The following is a 24,150-nucleotide window of genomic DNA, read 5'->3' as shown; positions in this document are numbered from 1 at the left end:
AAGTGCATCACGTGTATTCTTTTTCTTCCTCTTTTGTTGAATAGCTTCAGTGTACCCAGGAGAGGTTCCAGGCGTCGGTAGCAGAGTTGGGAAACGAGCTGGCGTTGATCCGGCAGCACAAAGACGTGCTGAGTAAGGACCTGCAGGCCATGGAGGAGGCCCGGCTGGCTCAGGAGGAGGAGCAGAGACTCAAGACCCCCGGCAGTGCCAGGAAGTCTGGTCGGCCGGGCAGCAAGCCAGGCTCGGCTGGGCGGGAAGGGCTGCGGTCCAGAGGCAGGGGTAAGACGACCGTATTTGTGACTGTAAAGAGACTCTTCCTTCACAACCAAGTCTTTTTTTCAGCCGACGTTTCGGTGACCACAGGGCTCAAAATCAAAGGTGGTCCAATGGCCACTGACCACTAAAATTTAGGCTGGGACAAGTAAAAGGAGTCACTTTAGGACATTTTTGGGACAATAGAAAAATAATCATCAACATCAGAATGTCAGCCCTTCTTTTGTTTATCAATTACACGTCCCGGCTTTTGGATTTGGAAAAGTTGACTTTAAGTCTGTCATACAATACTTTGGATCCCCAAAAACAGGTTGGGACATGTACAGTTCATCCTCACTGCGGGACAATAAATTTATTTTGGGGTCAGTGCTGGGATAATAGGAAGAATTAAAAAGGTTAATTTCGAGGCCTGAACCTGTGAACCAGATACATTTGTATGCAGAAGAAAGTATTTCAAGCCGAGATCTCATTAATTTCAGCTATAAACAGATGCCAACATCCAGTCGAGTAGAGTACAGGTGTCTTACTGGTCATTTACTTTTTAACAAACTTATTTTGTTTTGTTTACTTAGTATTAATAAGTAAATTAATTGGTTTGTTACATGTAAATAGGGTGATGAAGGGAGCCTTTATACACATGAAGGCACATTAAATATGCTTTTGGCCTCCTTTGCACTGTTATGTTTCATTTATATTTACTTGTTTAATATGTATTTGTTATTTTTTTTAAGTGTGAACAAATGATGATAGTTACATAAAAACCTGAGACAAATTGTTGTTTTTGTCGTTTCTCCAGATTCAGCCATGTCCCTCCAGAGTGGGCTGGATGAGGAGGAGAAGGCCAGTGACAGCGGGGCCAATGACGACCCCTTCTCCCCACACGAACACATCCTCAGCAAGTACTCCTCCATGCTCTACTTCTCCACCAACTTCGGCAGGAACTTTGAGGAGTTCAAGGAGGGCGCCTTCTGCCCCAGCTGTGGGGAGAAGACGGTCATTTGTCCCCACAAGGTCACCACCAAGGACAAGGTCTTCATACTGCCGAAAAACTGCACCCACATCAAAGTGGTACGGCCCAAACTGAGAGTGAACATTGAAGTCCCCGACACGGCACAGGTGCCGCCACCGTTAGAGGCTAACGTCAATGGGAAATCGAAATCCGCCGCTTCTGTTAGCTCCACAAGACGCGTATCTAACGCCAGTTCTAACCAAGGCATCTGCGCCTTGCACTCGGACCAAGAGACACCGGGAGACAGCAGGAGGCAGACAAGTGTTGCCCCGTCGGCAAACGTGCCCAGTGGAGACAGCAGCGAGGATGAGTCGACAATGAAGAACATGACGCAGCAGATCTGGGCAGACTACAGGAAGCGCTCGAACATTACGAGAGCCGTCGCCCGTCCTCTGAGCCAGGAGCGCGTCCTGTCCATTATCGAACAGTTCTACGCCACGCTGGTCTTCCAGGACGACTGCGGAATGGATGACGAGCCCACTCTGTCCTTCGTGGACGCCTTGTACGCCTTCTTCTCGGAGAGATATCTCGATGACGAGGTGACCTACCTGGCCATGTATGACTTCTTAACAGGTGTGGTCCAGCAGGTGAACATCAGTCGCACGGTCCACATGTTCGCTCTCCTGCTGGCCGGCCAATTGGACGCTTCCACCATGCGATACATCGTGACGGTCGCCGATCTTGTTGAAGCCGTGGAGTGGAAGGAGGTCCGCGATTTTGAAGCCTTCGCAGAGTGCATCTACCCCTTCCTGCACGAGGACGAGATCGAAACAGTGTCCATGAGTTACCAATCCTTCAGCGAGAACAAGATCTCAAAAACCCTGGTGATAGAGTGGATCATGAACGCCATTCTGAGGGGACGGGAGCCTAGGATGAAGGACGCCGAAGTCAAGCTGTTCTTACATCCGGGGAAAGAACCCGGGTCGATGGTGGAAGGAGAGTTTGCCAACGCCATGGAGTCCATCTGTCCGCTCGCGTCGGACAAGCTGAGGATGCGACTGTTTGCCGAGAGTTCCGCTCTCCTGAAGACAAGTTCGGTGGACGTGACTCGGCTGACTCCCATCACCGGGTATCTCATGTTCCTCCAGATCCTCCCCCTCCTGAGGGACAGTATCGGCAAGCGTGTCGCGAAGGCTCGCAGCCATCCGCGCAGCGGAACGGTTCCCGTCACCAAGATGGAGTTTGAGACACGAATAGTCCAGGATAGGGGCAGGCTGATGAAGATGTCTACCCTCAGGAGCATGGCCAATACCATTGCCAGGAGGAAGAGAGCCAGAGGCATGAGGAGGATTGCCAAGTACCAAGGGATGTTGGATGATGATTAGTTTAAATTGTCTTTAAATTCTTTTGTTTCAGGCCACGCCAATTTGATTTGTTGTTTCTCAGCAGCTGATATTTCAGAAAAAATATGAAGCAACAGGGAAAAAAAACAAAAAAACAGGCACCCCACGAGGGCCGGAAATGTTATGATATAAGCCATGAACATACCAGGCTGGTTTATAATTAAAACAATAGATTTTGAACTTTGAATGAAACAAAGTTGCATTGTTACATTGAAAAACTTTAACAAATTTAACAACTAGGAAGAAAAGAACTTTTTTCAACTGTTCGGGTAAAAATATGTCTTTCATTACAGCATTTTGCAGATGATTCAGAACCTAAAATCTTTTTTTTTGGCAAATAAAAATAATGGAGTGGGCAAATCCAACAAACAACAAGTTAAATTGGTGTGGCCTTCAGTTTTCACCACAAAACAAGGCTGAGTAAGGACCACTCACATGCTTTGGATTACAGTAAATGGACTGTGACTGTGAGGACAGATTGGATGTTTGTTTACGTTAGGCTTCAAAAACATATTTTCAGAAGGAAGCTTGTTGATGTGAAAGTGATGTACAAAATTTAATGTAGTTCGATTTCTAGGAATTTGAGGCTTTCATCTAGAAATTTCCTTGATCCTAAGAGAAGGAGTATGGAAGAAAAAACTGTCTTCTCATCTTCTTCACTCTCAATGACACCTCTAGCTCTCTAAGCTCATCTGTCCCAGGAATGTTAGGAACTTCCTTGATCCTATTAAAGAGAATGGAGTTTATGGAAGAAAAAAAATTTCTCATCTTCTGCACTCTCAATGGCACCTGTAGCTCTCTAAGTTCATCTGTGCCAGGAATAATATTGTGAATTTGTGGTTGTACTGATATTTTACAAGAAGCCAGGACATGCTGGCTTTTTGCAGCATTTATGAGTCCGCACTGTATATATACTGAGTTCTTGAGTTCTGTGTAGCCTCTGTAAACTGGGTGCCCAGGCCAGAGCCTTGGAGTTTTTTTTGTTGTTGTTGAGAACAGGCCAAAATCAATTCGGATGCAGATGTTATCCATAAAATTAAATCAGTGTGGCCTAACACTGGTAAGGCCAATACAATTGAGAAATACTTATAAATTTTGTATATTTGTCTGATATTTGTATATTTTTGTATGAGAAATATGCCTATGATTTGTGTCATATTAAAAGGCTGAAACCTATTTCATTGTCAATGGTCTACCTGTTTGTTATTTCATGCTTTTACTAAGTAAGTGTAGTTTATTATATAACATAAACATTGTACATTGAGGGAAAATCAGTTGTAGTTTCATTGTAGGTATAAAGTTTTGAGTTGGGGTCAGTGTTTGGAAGTTTGCAGAAGGTGAGAATAATGAGTTTCCTCAACATAGAAGAGAATTTTTTTATTGACAGAGTGCCAAAAGATAAATACACAGTATCTTGGAAGCTTTGAGAGTTTGCCAGAGTGTTGTGTGTTTGGTGATGAGGAAATGATTGTTGGAGAAGGTATGAAGTTGACAACTCTAGTTTATTACAGATGAACATTAGTTTTAAATACATACAAATTCACGGTGAGTTCTCTTTTGTGTTGGAAAAAAGTTAAAACTTTACCATGATTATGGATTATACCAGGTGAAGACAAACTTAATGTTTTTTTCAAATCACATTACACAACTTGATAATTAACTTGAGCTATGATTAGTTTAAGTCAAATGGTGGACTTCGCTTGATGTTTCCTCCTACAATACAAAAGGTAAGATAATGTACAATGTATATACACACTCAGTCAGGTATTTCAATGACAAGCACAGAAGATAAAAAAGTTGCATATGAAGTGATCTGCTCATCCACATACAATACAGGTAACAAGAAGTAGAGTATGCCTACATGTAGGCATATAGTCATCAGGTCTGTTAAATTTTGTACAACTTTTAGCCAGTTGTGAAGACTTGTAGCCAGAAGAGCACACAGGTGTTTCTATTACTAAGTCTTGGCTTATTAGCTATTATACATGTATGCAGCAAGTTTAAACTGTAATTTCCAACACAACAAATTGGACTCACCCAAATTTTCGACTGTACAACTCCAGTCTTTGTCAAGGATTGAGCAATCCACCGCTTCCGTGACGTCACGCAGATAACACGTGACTCCGTGAGCAGTGGATCATAGGTTGCAGAAAGTCTGTGGCGCCCCCCGTCTCTGTTGAGGGATGGTTGTATTTTGCAGTTGTACAGTCGAAAATTTGGGTGTCCAATTCGTTGTGTTGGAAATTACAGTTTAAACTTGCTTCATAATGATTTCTACCAGCACAGATGAACTTTCAATATCATACATGTAACAGATATTTGTAGATATTAGTCTGATTCCAGGCTGAAATTGTTCTCTATTTCCCCAGCATATTTTTCATGGGGTCATCATAGTTTGCTCGTTTGATGCGGAAGGCTTCCAGCTCCTCCTCCGTGACCTCGTGAGAGTCGGCGGCCAGGCTGTTGTACGGGCGCTTTCGCTCGTCCAACTTCATCATCTCCTGGAACGTCAAGTTTCTCTCTTCTTCTGCCTTTAGAGCCTGGAGGGGAAACAAATAATATTTAGTTTATTTAGGCCACACCTATTTAATTTGTTGGTTCTTGGATTCGCCTCTGATTTGCAAAAAAAAAAAAGAATTCTGGTTCTGAATCAACTCAAAAATGCTCATATTTTGCCCCCAACAGTTGAGGAAAGTCCCTTTCCTCCTAGCCTTTCCTCCTAGTTGTTACACTTTTTCCATCTATCAATGAAGTAGTTTGATTATAAGTTCAAAATTCATCGTTTGAATATTAACCCAGCCTTTTGTGTTGACTTCATGGCTCCTATGATCGTAGCATTTGGGGCTATAATAGAATTCCTAGACCTGTTTTTATTAATATTTTTTTCGCCCTGTCGCTTCATATTTTTTCTAAAAAAATCCGAGAACCAAAAAATTAAATTGGTGTGGCCTTATTCTATTTCGAAAATGTATGAACTTTCAAGATGGTAATAGTCACCTTTAATGAACTTGAATATGTTACATGTTAAGTATGATTGTCCTTACCTTCTTCAGTTTCTTTTCCTTGTCTTTCTTCTCTTTCTCCTCAGCCTCCAGGCGCTCCTTTTTCTTCTTCTTCTTGTTCTTCTTCAGTTCTTCCTGGTGTTGCTGTGTTATGGGAATGACATAGTTACATTGTGGACAATATATAGTGGAAGGGGTAGTAAGTTACTAGAGACCTGTCACATTTACAGAATCTAATACAGCATGTTAGAGTGCTCACGACACCAAAATATGACCATAGCTGATTGTAGTTGACATAACTAGTATTACCTGACTAACAGACACATTTACAATAAATACATGTATGCACGGTTCTGTTAAATTGGAAATTTTAATGCCCAGCCTTGGAAAAGTCAGCACAAGCCAGTCCTGGCAGGCGATTTGCATCTCTACATTTTATTTTTGCATTTTTAAAAAGCACAGAAATGTAAAAATAAAACACAGAGATGCAAATAGAGATGCCCGAAGTGGGCAATTGGGAAGCTTGCTAGAGTCTCCAAAAATTCACTTTTAGAAGGCCATACAAGCTCAATTTCTCAGTCATCATGATTGGAACAAACTTCAAGTGACTATATTGTATGTACACTTCCGATATTTGTAATGCATTTTACAGACTTATTTTGGTGTCATATTGTATCCACACATCAGCCTATTCTCCTAGCTCCAGTTTAAGAAGCAGTGCAACAGGAATGGGATGGAATTTCTAAAGCTATCTAAGGTATCTAAGGCCATGTTGATTTGATTATATGGATGACATCCGCGCGCGCATGAATTTTCGGCCGTTTCCAAAAAAAAAAAAGTTTTCAACCATACTGTAAATCGTACAAAACAGTTGAAAAATGAACAAAAATATACCATAAGTTACAAAAAAAATTAATAAAAACTATACCAATGTCGTAGAATGCCAAAATCAAACGAAAAAAGACGAAATTGTAAAGAAATGAACTTGAAGACTAGATTATTCGCCAAACCATATTCTGTGCCATTTGCTCAACCCTCATGACCACGTAGATTTCATAATGAAAAGAACTTTTTTTTGCAAAACTTTTTTTTTATTCGCACGCGCGCATCAGTTTTGGGGCTCCCGGAGGATGTCATCCATATAATCAAATCAACATGGCCTAATGCAAAAAAAAAAATATTGTAGATGAAGAAATCTCTCTGATATTGACATTTACTGCCATTTTTACTGCACATTTTTGTCGTCATTTCATACTTGAAGATTTTGAAATAGCCCCAAAGCGAGCTATGTGAGGCTTCTCTTTATTTTTTGGCACCACCAATAGCTTTAAATGTAGCCTATTATTATACAAAACAAGCAACTGTGACATCACCTTTTTGCCTCAAGCTTAAAGAGTTCAGTATGCTATGAGATAGGATTGACTCAACTCATACAAAAAGAATGACCTAGAAAATTGACTGCGAAAATCAAACTTTGCCACGTGACCCTTAAATTGCATCTGGATGTCTTTAAAATGCCACAAATTTGTGCCATCATTGTGCAGTATCATCTTAAGAACCAGGACAACTGTTACATGTACCTCAAGAAGTGACTTTGGTGCCTCCTCTTCTTCTTCTTCTTCTCCAAATGTCCGCAGTTCCATGTCTGCCATCTCCATCTACAATACAAAATTTTGATATATAATGTACATGTACATGTATACTTCAACAAAGATAGTAGCTACAAGTGCAACAAACCTGGTGTTCCGGACAATATCAGCAGTGGTCGGGGCTAGCCTGTGTTTACACAAGGCTCGAAATTTGTTTACTTGTTTATTTGAATTTACCACATCAGGTGCATTCACACCTTTACAAGTTGTCCTCCCCAACATTACAATATAAATACAGAATGCAAAACAGATTACAATATTGAACATTAATAACATGAAATACAAATACCTTCAATATCATACATTAAACATGAAATACTGTACAATGTCATGAAATATCATACACTTTATATACAAAAAATGGCAATGATAAAATATGAGAAAATACTGGGTGCATGTGCAACTTAGTGCACCCAAATTTGGAGCTGTGCACCCAATTTGTTCTGTGGGTGCACCCAAATATTTTTGTCAACTCGGATTCACCTCTTCATTTTTTTCTGATTTGCAAAAAAAAAAAGAATTCTGGTTCTCAACTAGAAAATACTCATATATAGCCCCAAACTGTTCGGGAAAGTCCTCTTCTTTCTAGTTGTTACAGTTTTTCCATTTATCAATGCAGAGGTTTGATTAAAAGTTCAAAATTCATTGTTTGAATATTTATTTAAACCCAGCCTTTTGTTGACTTCATGGCACCTATCGTAGCATTTGGGGCTTTAATAGGACGTCTAGATTTTTTTTTTTCGCCCTGTCGCTTCATATTTTTTCTGAAAAAATCTGAGAACCAACAAATTAAATTGGTGTGGCCTAAAAGTAGAAGGGAAGTGCCATACCTGTGCCACCTGTTTCCCTGCCTCTCCCGTACAGTAGGACATCTTGACAAAGGAGTGACAACAGCGGTATCCCCACCTGCCATCTCTCCAGTACGAACCCCAAATGGCCTGTACAGACAATAAACATTGATGAAGGTTAGACATCCAGGAAAATAACATTCCAAGACAATCCAGACTCTACTACTGGAAATACATTACGGAGATTATTTCTTGGTGTTTCTGAATTAGTGCTGTGTACCAAAACCCACATTTAGGTTCAGGTCTGGATTCAAGTCCAGGGGTTTAGGTTCAGTTCTGGACTTGTAAGTCTGGACCTAAACCCATGGCATATACAAAATTGCATGTTGGCAACCTTGCAATGTTGTTTGGGCAAAACTTTGGCCACACAACATGGAGGAAGACACTTGACGATGCCCGATGGCAATATTTTCTTCATTTTGCAGCACACTTTACAATCTATAGAAGGTTTTAGGTGGTTTGGATTTAGAAAAGGGGTATTGACATGTTTTTTTTTGTAATACCGGTAAGTCTGGACTGGGTTCTTGACTTTTAGCTTTTTTGGACTTGAACCTAAACATTTTTACAAGTCTGGAACCAGTCAAGTGAACCGGTACACAGCACTATTCTGAATGCAGAGTTAAGGAGGCTGGTCCAGGTCATTGACCATATGTTTTTGGAACGGAGGAAGAAACAAGCAACATGTTTTCCTTCTGCAAAGGTTAACACAACACAAGGCAGTCACAAATACATGTAGTAGTCTTCACTCCCTTGATAGTAAGCAGTACTAAGCACTCTCTGGCAGAAAATATACTGTAACAAAAATGACAGACAGACATGCCAAAGCTTAGTAGTTTTTCACTTCCTAGTTTCTTTCAATTAGTAGTAAATACAATGTACAGTAACTGTTATAAACAAAATATGAAACTAAAATGGTCAAGTCCTGAGTCCAGACCTGCATTTATGTCATACCTTGGCCGCATTAACATTTGATACAGGTTTTCCAACCTGTATAATAACTAGTTTTATGTCATACCTGGGCCGCGACAATGTTTGATTCAGGTGTTCTGGCCCATGTGATAACTAGCAGTACGGCCCGGGGTTCTCTTTTTTTATCACACGGGCTTCCAACTGTTCGAATCTTTCCTTTCAAATCTTCAAACACATTTTAAACACTAAATTCAGATGTTGGAATTGACACCGTTACACTTTTTGCTTAGATACACCAAATTTTGGCACATTTTGCACTGAAATGTCTTTTTTTCTCAGTGGGTATGACATAGATAAAATATAACACGGTGTATTCCGCATCACCCTCAGTCCCAGCCCTCCCACGAGTCAGATCACCCTCCAGCCGTCGGGCAATCCGCCTCACGGTCGGGCTGATACTTCGGGTGATACGGAATACACCGTGTTGCTTTCCGTATCGCCCCAGGTACATTTGTATCAGCCAGTTCCTGTTCTATATTTTGTAACATACTGGATACACAGAGAGAATGAGAAGACACTGACCGTGTGGTTGTTGATCAGCACATCCTCCTCATACTTGGACTTGGTTACAGCCTTCTCCTGTCCCTTCAGCACTGTACCATGTCTGGAGTACTCCACATAGTCTTCCTACAGACAAAACAACAGGCCACACTCCTCCTCAAACAAGCAGCTTTTTATAGCCCTGAATTGACACAGGGTTTGCAATCACATAATACACATGATACATATACATGTAACATATTTGCTCCACACACTTTTTGTGGAACTGTCGTAAGGGTCTGTGTGGCTGCCATTCGGCGCCACAAGGGGACCTCAATACAACTTTCCCCAACCGAAGTTAGGTACCCATTCACACCTGGGTGGAGTGAGGAAAGTCGTGTAAAGTGCCTTTCCCAAGGGCACAACGTCGGGGGGCATGTCCAGACATGTCCTTGGGATCGAACCCAGGTCTCCCGGTTCATAGTTGGACGCTCCACTACGCCTCCCGATAACTCTAAACAAGTCAATTACCATTTTTTGTTACCTTAAGTTATATTTAAGGTTTTATTTTGTCTAAATCTCTTAATACATAATGTTATGGGACTGGTAAAGGTACAGGTACATGTATTACAATTTATATACTAGTAGGTACACATGCTTCAAACAATGAAATGATGCAGGAGCATGTAAAACTACTTGAATGTCCTCCCAAACAAATAAATGAGAACTACATGTATTTGGTATAAGTCAACTACAACTACTGTACGTACATGTATTTGGAAGAGGATGCAGTACTTACAGTTTGTGCTAGGAGGAGCTGCTTGGGTGGAGCTTCTAGATGTTCCTCTCCTCCATACTGTGGATAGAAAGCAAATGTCACACAGTTATTGTCTCACTCAATCATATAGATGCTACCATAATATGAAAAATGAAAAAGCCCAGGCAAATTTTTCTCTGAATCTAATCTAGCCTTGCCTAGCCTACATTTACGATCCAGTTATAATATCAAATAACAGATCTATATTACTAGAATTCCAACATTTGCTCGTGAGCAAATACAGCATATTTCACTCCATCTCGGATAAAGTAACATACCTTTTCGAGGATGCTGCTCTTCTGGTTCTGTTTGTAGTCGTCCTTCTTGACCTTGAACTCCTTGTGTAACAGTTCCAACTTGGTGGGGTCTGCCTGGAGATGCACATCAGTGCCTTTTCCTGATGCCTCCCAGGCAAATACTGCAAATAAGGACATCATTTTAAAGTGAAAGAAAGAAAGTGATCTCGAACCAGTTTAGCTCATTGAAGAGCTAATCTTCCACTGGTCGTGACAGAGAAGACAGACGCTATGTACAGTATTTACAGTTTCATTGTACCGGGGGGAAATTCCCCTAGCTCTTTCCGGCAAGCACAATGAACAGCGCCTTAACGTCCCGTCCTAAGGACTGCGACCCTAAACAGTAGCGTGCATGTCGGGTGAGCGACAACAGCCGGGATTCGAACTCCCAACCTCTTAGTCCAGAGGCAGGATCGCTAACCACTGGACTAAGCAACGTACAAGGCCTAATTGCATCATATACACCGAGACACAGGTCATTAATGTTATAATCATGTGGCATAGAACTCTTTTAAGTTTTGTAAGCTAAACATATCATAGCCACTGCTCACGGACTGGAGTTGTACAGTCACTGTTGAAAAATTGGGTAAGTCCAATTTCTTGCGTTTGTGAAATTGCAGTTCAAACATGTTTCCTAAACTCATCATTATTGTGATGTATTCCTCTTTGTGATTGTTTTACATGTTCCATTTGGGGTCACTGGTGGCAATTCAAACAGAACACAATCATGACAAGATATCAGAGCTCCAGAACTGAGAGAAGACAGAACTTAAAGGTGGTTCCACTTACACTGTTCCTGGGCCATCTTCACAGTGTCTCCTGTCTGACGGACAAAGTTGTCACCAGCATAGGATACCCTGTAAAACAAGACCTTTGTTAGTACAGAAAACTGCTTTAACCTACAGTCAAACTTGACCAAGCAACCACTTCTATAAGCCGACAATCTGGCCATAATGACTGCTTTTTCTTGGTCTTGATCATTTTCCCGTTGAGGTAAGCATTAAGGGACTTGCCCAAGTCGGCAAACTTGCCCAATGTGACCATCACCGGTACTATTTGGGACCGCACACAGCCCAATCCCTGCCAATGACAACACAACAGTACTGACTTTTATTCGAACTACAAACAGCCAATCCTGTCCATTATTAACATGAAGGCATGATAGAAGGTAATTAAAAAAAAAGAATTGAAATAATTGTTAAAAAGAGGAAGAAACTGACACTCACTCTTCGAGATGTTTGTTCTTGTACGGGTTCTCCCTCATGGAGCGGGTTTTGGGGTCATAGTACGCTGAGTTGGGGTCAAGATTCAGCAGATACTGGAAACACAGAGTGACATTGTTAGATGTAAAATAAGATACAAAATAAAAACAGTTCTGTTGCAGTACCAAGGAAAGCCACACAAAGGAATCAGTGATGGCAGACTTCAACCCTCTCATGTAGGTAATAAGCCAGGGCTCATGAGAGAGACTGGTTTGGTCATACATGCCCCAGAATTTTGACTGGTGTGACCTTATTTGAAATCATGGTAGCATGGTGCGCCAATCAAAAATTAAGACCAACAAGAGGTTCTTTGGTTTTTATTAAAATAAAGCACTGTGCTTCCCTGTGGATTATAATCCCAGAGACCAGTACCAATTATATACGCCAATCTAAAAGCTAAAAAATGAACTGAAAATCCCACTGTGCTGGCTGAAAACATTTTCTTGTTTGTTTTAGCTGTGATTTAGTTGGGGATTTAAGGGGGCACACCCCAGTTTCTCGCTCCCATTGGAACCTATAGTTAAGAGGCCTTTTTCACGGACGCCGCACGGCATGAAGGAAATTTTAGCCGAGAACGCAACCTATATAGAAAGAAAACGCGTACTCTACTGCCAAATATATCTCATTCTAAAAGAAATCCTAACACTAGGAAAAGCACAATAAAGCACAATAGGAAAAACAAAGCATGTCGACAGCCCCTGGTAGTGACGTCATCAGCCAGGCCGCCTAGGACGCTTCACCGTTCCCGGCCTCGGAGCGATACCCGGAAGCGAAGATTCGCCGACCAAAACTAACCCAAAACTTCATGGCATTGACGTTGAGCTGATCACACCACAACCCTCATACACTAATTAGCTTGGCACAGAAAAACCACTAAAAAACCCTTACTCCAAAATAAACAGGGACTACAGTGGACCCCTGTCGTGGAAGAATTGGGTTGTGCACCATTAATGCTTTAAGAAATTATGATTGGGTAGCCGCTTGTAGCTTAGATTTAGATTTTCATATATTAATGACAGTTATTCCTTAGGTTTACTTTAAAAGCTCCAGGTAGAAAATGCATGTACAGTTTGTATCATGTATTTTTTCTTGTTGAACTTAGCGGGGAACCTTAACTAAATCACGTGGATAGGGCAATATTTTTCTGGTGGTGCGCCTAGATTTTTTTGGCGCGCCAAATTGTTTTGGGTTGGGAGCACAGTCCTCCTAAGTCAAAAAGTCAGTCCGGAGCCCTGTAACCACACATGCAAACACACAGACACACAATCGTGATGAAATAACAAATAACAATACCTTTGCTGTGTCTTCTCGAATACGCAGGTTCCTCACTGTGATTCTTCTCTTGGAGTCAAACTTCTGTCCAGCCATGTCGATGTTATCAGCGTACTTGTCTTCATCATCTTCTTCATCACTATCTCCCTCTCTTCTCTGGAGAAAGTATACCATACATGTAAATGTTAGAGTAGTGCTGCATACCTAAACCCAATTTTAGGTTCAGGTCTGGATTCAAGTCCAGAGGTTTAGGTTCAGTTCCGGACTTGTAAGTCCAGACCTAAACCCATGGCATATACAAAATTGAATGTTGGCAACCTTGCAATGTTGTCTGGGTGAAACTTTGGCCACATAACATGGAAGCCAGTACTTTACGATGCCTGATGGCAATGTTTCTTCATTTCGCAGCAAAGATTTTACAATCTACGGAGGGTTTTAGGTGGTTTGGAAAGAAAAGGGGTATGTGAAATGGTCTTTTATGGTAATAAGTCCGGACTCGGTTCTTGACTTTAAGGTTTTTTTGGACTTGAACCTAAACATTGACTTACAAGTCCGGATCCAAGTTCAGTGAACCGGTATGCATCACTATGTTAGAGTGCTCATGACACCAAAATATGACCTTAGCTGATTGTAATTTACATAACTAGTATTACCTGGCTAACAGACACATTTACAATAAATATGTACGGTTCTCCTGTTACATTCGAAATTCTAATGCCCTGCCTTGGAAAAGTCAGCACAAGCTAGTACTGGCAAGCCATTTGCATCTGTATATTTTATTTTTGCATGTCTGCATTTTTTCCTGAGCTGATGTCACCAAGTGATGTCAGCTCAGAAAAAAGCACAGAAATGTAAAATAAAACAGAGATGCAAATAGAGATGGGAATGGGAAGCTTGCTAGAGAGTGTCCAAAAAGTCACTTTTAGAAGGCCATACAAGCTCAATTTCTCAGTCATCATGATTGGAACAAATTTTAAGTGACTATATTGTATGTACACTTCCGATATTTGTATGTATTTTACAGACTTTTTTTGGTGTCATTTGGTCTTTAAAGCTGCGTTATGTACAGTTAGGATCATAAAAAAGTCGATTTTCTGGTCATTTCTTTACGAAGTAAGTTGGATCAACCTTACTCCATTGCAAATAAGTGTCATTCAGGAAGTGGAGGTGCCCAAATAAACTGATTGTGCCTTGTGGGGGCTGTTTTAGCACCAACCGATAATATAATGTCAGAAACGTGAGACAATTGTACAGATATGTTGAAAAGTGGAAGTAAATTACAATTGCATGAAGATTGTTTCAATTAAAATATTTCAATTTTTGGTGCAAAATGTTAAATCTATGTAACGTCCTTTGATAAGGACAACTACAGTACATGTACATGTATAATAATGTGTATTACTATAGGTGGGGAGGGGGGCACAAGGAGGCATAGCTTACCATGCTGTCTTCCTCAAGGTCTTCATCTCTCTGAAAGGTAAGAAAGATATATAGCAAACAATAACCAAACATATCATTTGATTCTAGTTCTTACATGACCCATGATATTTGCATGATATTTTAGGACTTATCACGAGGTCTAGTTCTCCCTACTCCCTAGAGATGGTAAAAGTAGGTTCCTTGTCATAATTTGTTTATCATAAGTTTTGTTTATTGTGTATTGCTAGTCTCACACTGGAGTTTCTAGTATCAATTGAACATTGGTGTGTTACCCTCTCTTGACTGATCTTCCCAGCCAGCAGGTCCTCAGTCATCTTCTGCTCTTTCAACTGTCGTTTAGCCTAGAGAAAAATACATATACAAGGATTTTTGTCTTTGGATTTACAAGTGTTTTTATTTCCTGAAAGAGACGGTCACTAAAATTGAGGGTGTGCAGAATCAAATTGCAACTACATTGTAATACTGACCAACACACAATAGAAATTCCTCACCATTTCTACTTTGGAGTACTCATCGATCACAGCTTGGTACTCCTCAGGATTGAAGCCATTCCAGCGGTCACGCTTCCCGTCGTAGTCAAAGGACAGGTCCGGCTGCATGTGTTCATCGGGCGCAATCTTGTCGCCTGTGAACTTTGCTCCGACCTTACGTGGTCTCTGGAAGATCAAGATGCATACACATGCTGTCACCAAGTACAGTAGGGGCATTGTCATTAGATAGCTTTAAACAATGCCTAGAGTTAGATGTTCAAGGGTTAGGTGTAACAAGTCGATCGGTGTAATATAGCCAGCTGCCGCTGCGCCGCGTGCCTGCGAAGCTGGTGTGTTACGCCGAAGGGCGGTTATACCGGTTATACAGATACAGATACATGCGAATGTCAAGAATAACCAGGATCATGCTAGGCCATCTCATATGACTGAACCAAGTTACCGGTAACAGCTTTACAGTACCGAAAAAGCATATACATTGTGTAAGAACTAGAAACTCGGGTAGCATTTGTGCAAAGCTAAGTTGCATAATGTTTACCTTTACAACAAACTACATGTAAGTTGCTCTGTGTATTCTTACCCACACACATTCATAAATATATATACATGTATATATACAGTATTACTGTATATATATGTTTATGAATATGTGTGGGTAGTATGTTGACCAGCCCCTAAAACTCTTTAGGTTTCACTTGCTACATAATGTAAAATTGTTATCTAGGTAAGTGGAAGAAGAAGACAGAGATGAAACAGAGCAAGAACATTATCTTTTTCTTCTGCATGTAAATATAATTTACTGTAATATAATTTCGAGGGGATTCATTCCTCAGACATCTTGCACATGCAGTCGTCCCTCAGTAAGACATCTGGAGCTGCATAGTTCCCGTTTAGAACTTTTATTCAGCCTGTCACACAACCGGTTTCACCTGTGTGGCTTCTTCAAGTGTACAGAGGCTGAATGACCAAAACTGTAATACTTTCAAGAACTTCTTTCCTGACAACTACAATCAGACTGGTCGGCATATTGTTATTCTTACCTCAAAACAGTCTTTCTTCTTGTGTGTCATTGAACCACAGTTCTGACAGGCTCCCTTCCGGAACTTTGTAGCAACAGGGCCCTGAAGATGGAACAAATCACTGTTAGTGTTACATGTACATACTTCCTGGATAGTGAGTGAGTGAGTGAGTGAGTGAGTGAGTGAGTGAGTGAGTGAGTGAGTGAGTGAGTGAGTGAGTGAGTGAGTGAGTGAGTGAGTGAGATGAGTGAGTGAGTGAGTGAGTGAGTGAGTGAGTGAGTGAGTGAGTGAGTGAGTGAGTGAGTGAGTGAGTGAGTGAGTGAGTGACTTCATACTACTTGTGTATACACAATGACATTTACTTTTATTTTTTTTCAGTGGTGGTGCGTATTGTTGACAGATGTGAGCAGCAACAATGATGATATATTTCTTCAAACTAGGGCTGTATGCGGCATATGTCTTCATACTCATAGTCAGACCACAATTTCCACCAACACTATAGCTATGCCAAACACTACAAGCACATCCATTCTGATGATTCACTACTGTGAATTTTTGCATTGATCATTATGTATACAGGTATACTTGTTATAAGCTATAATTGAATCACAGCTCAGGCATGCATTGGATTTGGAGAGATTTGCATGTGCAAGTTGAAATTGCAATTGGATGCCTTTACAGTGTTCTCGGCCTTTTGAGCATAGGGCCCCCTACGCTGTGATTTGGTCCCCCTATGCTGTGATTTGGACCCCCATGCTGTCTTTCAACCAGCATAGGGGTGTTTTTTGGGGGGGGAAACCTTCATAAATCTTGCAAAAAAATGAAAATATAACTTTAGATTGAAGCTATAGCAAAGGGAAAACCTTAACTTTACAAAATCTGTCCCCCAATAAGTGAGAAATAGTGTCTCAGGGGGTTATGAGTTTCAAAATTTTTAGGCTCACTACGCGACTTGCGCCACGAAAGTTGCCCTTCTGTTGTTCTGTACCTGACCCCTATGCTGTGAAAAAAACCTGGTGAGAACCCTGCTTTAACATCAAAACTTGTATTTTCCGTACTGTTTTGACTCCTCGTTTGAACCATTTGTCCGGGTCGCTGAAGGAGAGTTGTTTCTCTGGCTGTGGTCTCTGATGTTTGAGCGTGGGGAGCTTCTCTCCGTCCCGACCGTAGAAGTACCAGGGAGCCGACGCGATGTACTGGGGGATGTGGGGGTTGATGTCCCTGATGAGAACAAACAAGAAATCTGAGATTCTAAACTTTCGGGAAGTAATATATGACACTAGAAAGGTAACATTTTAATGGTCTGCTCTGTTAAGTCCTGGACATCATGTCCCAGAGAGGGTTTTGATCCAGTACCTATAACTTAGTATAAGACTTAAGACTAAGAGTAAGAAACATCGATCACATATTTGTCAAGTATTTCAACAACTAAATTTGAGTAACTGAGTAACAAACAAGTTTAAAGTTAATAAAAATAAAATTATATCCATGCCCAAGTTTCATTTCATTTCCTATAGGTTTCTAAGCATAATTTGAGCGGATCACAGCAAATATGTAAGCAACTAAGTAAAACATTGAACTTTATTCCAACACAAGGGTTACAGGTTGTGTTGGAATAAAGTTCAATGTTTTACAATGATCAATACTTATTCAAGTTCTAATTCCCGTACAAAGTTTTATAATCGTCTATTCAACGAGAGGATAAGGGGAGTGTAAACTAAGAAAAATCTTGTGAATTTTTTTAGATCTAAAAATTTGCTGCCCTCCCCAGGTTTCAACTTCAAGCCGGTCAAACGTAGTCTGAACAGCGGCTGGGTACTCACTTTCCCTCCTCGTCGACCTCTGCGGGCGCTGTTCCCGCTTTCCGGGCCTCCTCTAGCTCCTTCTTCTTCTTCCAGTCCTCGCGTTTGCTGATTTTCTGCTCGGACTGTTCCTCCGTCGTTTGCTCCGACGCCATGTTGACTGCGTGATGACTCATCAAGCGCGCCCTCTGGCGTGTTGATTTGGAACTGCAGGTAATTTGGTGTCGCTGCCTTCGTGGCAGTTTCAAACTGAGGCCGTCTGGAAGTGGATGTGAAATTTGCGTTAGAAAAGTGTGCTGTTTGCTGTTCTCCCGAAGATGGATATACCGAGCGGTTATGTAAGACAGCGTAAGTGTACGTTGATCAGGACTTTCTATCCTTCACGTCTTTTTGCGCTGCTGTGTTTTCTTCTGTCGTCGTTTGTGAATGTGTGTGGGGAGGGGGGCGCTTGGAGGTTTTGCCGTTTTTGTACGTGTAAAAATTGTAGTTTTTAGACACCAAAGCTCAAAACCTAGAGAGTCAACCATCAGGAACTGTTACCAAGTGAAACCCAGCACCAAGAGCCACGTCTAGCGTAATAACAGACGTTTGAATTATAAGGACACAAGAACAACAAAATTTTACATATGCATGCAACTGTCATGTCATAATTTTGATGAAGAAAATATTGCTTTGAAAATTAGCAAAACTCAAGCACATAATGTCATCAATAATATGCATGTTAGTTTGTAAATAATTGATGCCAGTCTTCTAGCCAGCATCCATCTTTCCGTCATTTGGTGGAATTTTGCTGCTCATGATGAAGTGAAAGGCAAAAATGTTGTCCAATCCACAATTTGTAATGCATATTATATTATCTTTGATGGACAAAAATCGGTGTGTAATAAACTAAGGTTCGTGTACTAGCAAAATTTGCCCTCAAAATGCAGGAAATAGTGTTAATTGATTGAGTGTTAAAACTTTAAAATTAAAAATTGTGTAAAATTATGTAAAAGATTAAAAATTTCCCAGGGTGAGCCCATGAGCCCCCGCTAAGATTGCCTTGTGCCTTCAGCACCTGACGTGTTATAATGTTACATCAGGGAAGTTAGAACAGTGGTTGATGCAAAGAAGCTACATTATCTAACCTACATGTAGCCTGGGTGCCATCCTATGTGGTTTTTGCCCCCTCCCTAATGTTGCTGACAGGCTACACTGCCAGCAACATTAGGGAGCGGGTGAAGACTACGGAGGATGGCACCCACGGCAGGCTAACCTACATGTACTTCGTGGAAGTGATGTCTCTGTTTGTGGTCTTTTCTTGTCTCTTTTTCCAACTTGACATACATTTTTAGTAAAATTTTACTATTTCTGTATGGGGATCTAAATCACATCTTGGGGCTCCTATATATACCTGCAGGGCTCACAATACTTTATATTTTTCTGTATAGTTGCACTGCTTAGGTTAAACGTTAAAAATTACCTGCACTTAATTTACATGCACCAGTCAGACTTAAAGGCCCGATTCACACGATGAAAAATAAAAGTGTCGGGCGTCGTTCGACGCGCGCGCGCGCCAAGTCGCCTACGACACTTTCCCGTTTACAAACAGGGACCACAGCTCCCGCTTCGCGTCGCAGCTGTGGCGGTCTGCGTCGCGCGGTGTCACATGTGGTGAACTCTGACCTGCCGCTACGACTGTTCGAATTCCTGATTCTCCGGTACGAGTACTTGAGGTCTCTTATCTTCTTCTGGACTTGTTTGGAGGTCCTATTGTATCCCTCCTGCTTCATGCCCTCGGCAATGTCTCTGAAGGTTTCCATTTTGCTCTGAATTCTGTCACAGTTCCCCAGCCCGATCAAACAGCGCGTTTCAGCGCTGGTCCAGTTAGATCTGTTGACTTCTGCCATGCTCACAGCAAACAAGCAGTAATGCTTTAATAGCAAACAATCCGTACAAAATAATCCGAAGAAACAACTAACAACAAGTAGAAATTGATACAGAAGTGGAATGAATAGATACAAACAGAGGAGCGTGGCGTGGGTTTCAGGCTAGCGCGGGAATGAAGAAATTTGACCCTCTGTGATGCAAAAATGGGCTGCGCGAGCTGCGCGCGACGCAAGTCTGTTTACATGATGTTTTTCCTCGCCGCAGACATCCCGCTGTGTGCCGCGACGCACTTGTGGCACCTCCTGAAGGTGCCACAGAAAAAACGACATAAGGCGCCGCGCGGCGGTGGCAGGCCTGTTTATACGATTGAAAAATGTGCCGTACAGCTTGCGCGCGCGCGTAGAACGACGCCCGACACATAAAAACGACGCACGTGTGAATCGGGCCTAAGTGTAAATAAGTTGTACGTACTTATTTGCAAATTTAACATGGTAACGTTAAGTGTATTACATTTCTGCATTTTGCATGGAGCATAATAATGGCTGCGGTGCTTGAATTGCTCAAATTTTATCGTTTATACTACCTCCATGAATTTAGCATAGTCAGCATATAGATTGACCAGCATTTGCACATGGGACAGAAGTTCATGATATGAGATTTTGATGGTGACTTATAATTCCAGCGGCAGAGCAGAGGCGGCGCCAGCCCAGACCGGACTACGGCGGCGGTCCCACCCCGCTGTTTGACGACACCAGTTCTCCCGGCGACCCCGCGTACAACCAGAACCAGCCGCAGGGCGGGGGCGCGTTCTACGGAGGGATGGCGGGACAACAGATCCTGACAGACCCCATGGCCAACATGGCCATGCAGTATGGCAGCTCCCTGGCCACGCAAGGCAAGGATGTGATGGAGAAACATGTAAGAGCACATTATTGTCATACTAACAGGCTTTTAGCTAGGGGGTCGTCCAGGGTGTCTTTTGGACATTGACATTGAAATTGAGTATCCTGATGCAAGTTTTACTTTGTTAAAGTATTGTACAAGTTGGGCCCCTATATAGATGTCACTGAAGTCTAAAAAAAAAAAAGAAAAAAAAGATAATCCCTACCTACCGACCCTAAGTTTTTTTCAGGACTGAAACATATTTTCCCCTAGGCCTACAGTGTACAAAATACTTTTTTGAACCAGGTTGCCCACCTACGGCAAAAACTAGGTTGCCCATCAGAATTTTAGGTTGCCCCACCTATAAGTTACTACTTTCCTCAAATTAAGTAATGTTACATACTTACCTTTGACAATATTTCTAACAGCCTTTAGTTAATTGATACTAGTAATAGCCATTAATACCTAAAATTAAAAAGCATCTGCCGGATACAGTGGTGCAAGCCAAGTGGGCATGATTTCGTGTGTGTGGGGGGGTAATTCTTAAAATCCAGGTAGCACACTGGGCTACCTAGGTTCAAAAATAGGTTGCCCCAAGTAAAATTTGGTTGCCCGGGGCAACTGGGCAACCAGGTATTTTGCACGCTGGCCTAGCTAGTGAGATTTCTATACTACACATATACTGAAGCTACTTAACCCAAACTGTCTTTCTAGATTGACAGGTTCATCTCCATCTCCAAGTTGAAGTACTACTTTGCAGTCGACACCACGTATGTTGGCAAGAAGCTGATGCTCCTGCTGTTTCCTTACATGCACTCGGTAAGTTTCATGAACTTGGAAAATTTGTAGTCAATGTAGTTTGTTTTAAAATCCCCATGTATACCTATTCAGTAAAAGTGTTATTCAGGTAATTAGGTTTTAAGACTAGGGTACAAAAAAATTTTACACAATTTAAAGTGGTGCATATGACGAAGTATGAATAATGTTCTGTGGGCATGTACATGTATCCAAAGATCCCCCATACCAAGCCAAAAATGTACATTTTTTGTCATTTTTTGCCCTAGGCAAGTCCACTTGCCTAGGGCAAGTAAAAATACTGTTCAGGCAAGTTTATATGCCCCTGGACATGCCCAAAGTTTTGTGGATGTGACATCCTTTCGGGCAAGTGGAAATTTCAGGGGAAATTGATCTTGCCAATAGAGCAAATAGATTTTTGAAAATTTTGAAAATTTGTCCAACCCTGCAGAGGTACAGAACTTGAGTTAGTGAGAAGATCTACAAATTTCAAAATCACCAGAGATCTAGAATGAAACATAGTTTTTCGAACTGAAAATGTTTCCTGTCCGTGTCGCGTTGGATTAGCCGTGGTCAAGATCATATTCTGGCTGAAAAGGTCCTTTTGAGCTCGCAAACTAGTCAGGCGATTTTGAAAACATAACATGAATATGTACATGTATATACTGTGTTCTGCATCCAGAGTTTTTCATATATTGTTTGAAAATTCATGTTCTGAGCAGCATGAACCTTTTTAAAAAGGCGTTCAATGCAATTTCAGGGTAACGAAACTGGATTTCCAAAGTCTATTTTCTGGTCAGTCTTTTAATAATGTAATAGTTGAATCATCCTGTCCCATCTATGACTAAGTGAGGCAAAAATGGGATGGGCCATAAAACGGTTCCATGTTTTGTATCGTAGGCTGAATCAAGGAGCTTCCTTGCCTGGATCTAGCTATTTAGGAGTGGTACCCATAAATAAAGAGATGCCTCGCATTGTTTTGGGGATACTTCAAAGTAATCAAATGCTTCAAGTATGAAATGATGGCGAAAATGTGTAGTAAATGTCAATATCAGACAGATTTCCTCATACAGAATTTTTTTTGTTTTGCCGCCCTGAAATTGCATTTTATGGTTCAAGTGTAAGCCACAAAGGAAAAAAAATTATTCATAAATTATTTATTGTCAGCATTTAACCCAACTAGCTATAGATCTCTGTTGAGGATGACAAAAAGATCTCTGTACATAATAAATTGTACAAAAGAAAAGTGTACTAAGGCCTAGGAAAAAAAATGTTGTGTTTCCGGTTACCCGACCGACCCTATGAAAAACCCCCCGACCCTAGCCTTTTTTGGGCCGACCAAAAATTTCGAGCGGCTAGCGGTCGGTTTTCAAAATTGGGGATTTTATCCCCGATAAATGTGCTCGTCATTCCAATTTTCTTCGGTCGGGCGGCGTGGATCGAGCGCTAATTGCACGGATCGGGCCGCTATTCAATTCCATTGTCGGCACAATCCTGTGAATTGACGATGAATTGTCGATCTCGCCATGACGCCACAAAGAAAACGTTGTCATTGGTAGAAAATCTGACACCCCGCTGGCGTTTCACAACAAAATTTTCATGTAAACAACTCCGACTGTCTTTGTTTACATCGCGAAAGCTCACCGATACAAAGTAAAACTCCCGCCGGCCGGCCGCGCCCGATCGCATGGTTGCGGCATGGCGCTAAGTTTTCGGCAGCTCGACGGAAAAATAATCCATCCCCAGAAGAAATGTTACGCATGAAAATAACAACTACAACTTGTTTTCCTCGTTATATGAGTTTTTGAGGCCGTAAAATGTTTAAAACGGTTGAAATTTGCTCGAAAAAACGGCTCGAAAATTGACGGCGAGAAAGACAACATGGCCGACCTGTTTTCACAATATCAATGGTCAAAGGTCAAGATAGCATCCATATGTATAGATACATGTAATAAGTACATATTACAGTGCTAAAACGATACTTTAAACGCATGAAAAATATTTTTTCGGCTACAACTGAAATAAAAATTCACTTATATTTTAGTAAGGTTTAATTTTCAAACATTACTGAGAAATTTTCCGAATTTATTGGTTTATTGTGTAATATTGTTGTTTCTATGTATGTGCGGTTGGATGCTGTCATTGTAAAGACCCTATTGGGAGAATCAGATGAGATACTAGTATTAGAGATTATCACGCTTAGTACCGTGACCCGAGTGTCTCTCAAAAATTGTTTTTGAGTGGAGTTTATAAACATGATCACATTTTTATTTGTTCAGTTGTGTCAATATGTGATTTGTTTGAGAAATAGGATTTGGTTTAGTTTTTAATATATTAATGTCAGTTAACATCTTTGGAATAAATTGCTCCAAGTTCCAGGTAGTAAATACATGTACATTTTGTATCATGTATTTTTCACTTGTTGAACTTGTGGAAGCACCGTTGGCCCCCGGTTAGGGGTCATCCGGGGAACCTATGCCCAATTTTTTTCAAAATTAAGGGTAGAATTTTTTTGAACATGAGGATAATTAAGTACAGATCTTGAACCTTTCTACTGCCTTATACATCTGCAGTTGTACAGAAAATGTAGAACTGAAGTTGCAGGAAATGACCTCCATTTGTGTTTGGAAAAGAC

At 41.2% G+C, this 24,150-nt stretch overlaps 3 protein-coding genes across 3 annotated transcripts in view; 2 read left to right on the top strand and 1 right to left on the bottom strand.

Annotated features, from left to right (window-relative positions):
• Positions 1-2,633, top strand: part of LOC109486719 — an 11,569-nt gene extending 8,936 nt beyond the window's left edge. The window contains exons 10-11 of the mRNA XM_019790610.1: positions 45-279; positions 1,070-2,633. Of these exons, the coding sequence (XP_019646169.1) occupies positions 45-279; positions 1,070-2,607 (1,773 nt within the window). The 3' untranslated portion in view covers positions 2,608-2,633. The remainder of the gene's footprint in view (positions 1-44; positions 280-1,069) is intronic.
• Positions 2,634-4,859: 2,226 nt separating this feature from the next.
• Positions 4,860-18,160, bottom strand: LOC109486685 (pre-mRNA-splicing factor SLU7-like). The gene is made up of 16 exons (XM_019790575.1): positions 17,991-18,160; positions 17,226-17,388; positions 16,189-16,269; positions 15,152-15,316; positions 14,933-15,001; positions 14,661-14,690; positions 13,242-13,376; positions 11,913-12,004; positions 11,476-11,543; positions 10,669-10,808; positions 10,373-10,429; positions 9,616-9,720; positions 8,107-8,214; positions 7,208-7,285; positions 5,670-5,771; positions 4,860-5,165 (listed from the first exon to the last, which is right to left on the bottom strand). Exons 1-16 carry the CDS (start codon positions 18,143-18,145, stop codon positions 4,983-4,985), a joined length of 1,731 nt encoding a protein of 576 aa, XP_019646134.1. The 5' UTR covers positions 18,146-18,160; the 3' UTR covers positions 4,860-4,982.
• A 1,923-nt stretch (positions 18,161-20,083) lies between these two features.
• LOC109486628 (protein YIF1B-like) overlaps positions 20,084-24,150 on the top strand; it is a 7,936-nt gene continuing 3,869 nt past the window's right edge. The window contains exons 1-3 of the mRNA XM_019790486.1: positions 20,084-20,186; positions 20,521-20,756; positions 21,435-21,539. Of these exons, the coding sequence (XP_019646045.1) occupies positions 20,084-20,186; positions 20,521-20,756; positions 21,435-21,539 (444 nt within the window). The remainder of the gene's footprint in view (positions 20,187-20,520; positions 20,757-21,434; positions 21,540-24,150) is intronic.

The sequence above is a fragment of the Branchiostoma belcheri genome, unplaced genomic scaffold, assembly GCF_001625305.1.
Source record: "Branchiostoma belcheri isolate BF01 breed outbred unplaced genomic scaffold, Haploidv18h27 scaffold82, whole genome shotgun sequence".
NCBI lineage: Eukaryota > Metazoa > Chordata > Leptocardii > Amphioxiformes > Branchiostomatidae > Branchiostoma > Branchiostoma belcheri.
The sequence above is the reverse complement of the archived record's forward strand: the minus strand, read 5'-3'. Positions and strand labels throughout refer to the sequence as shown.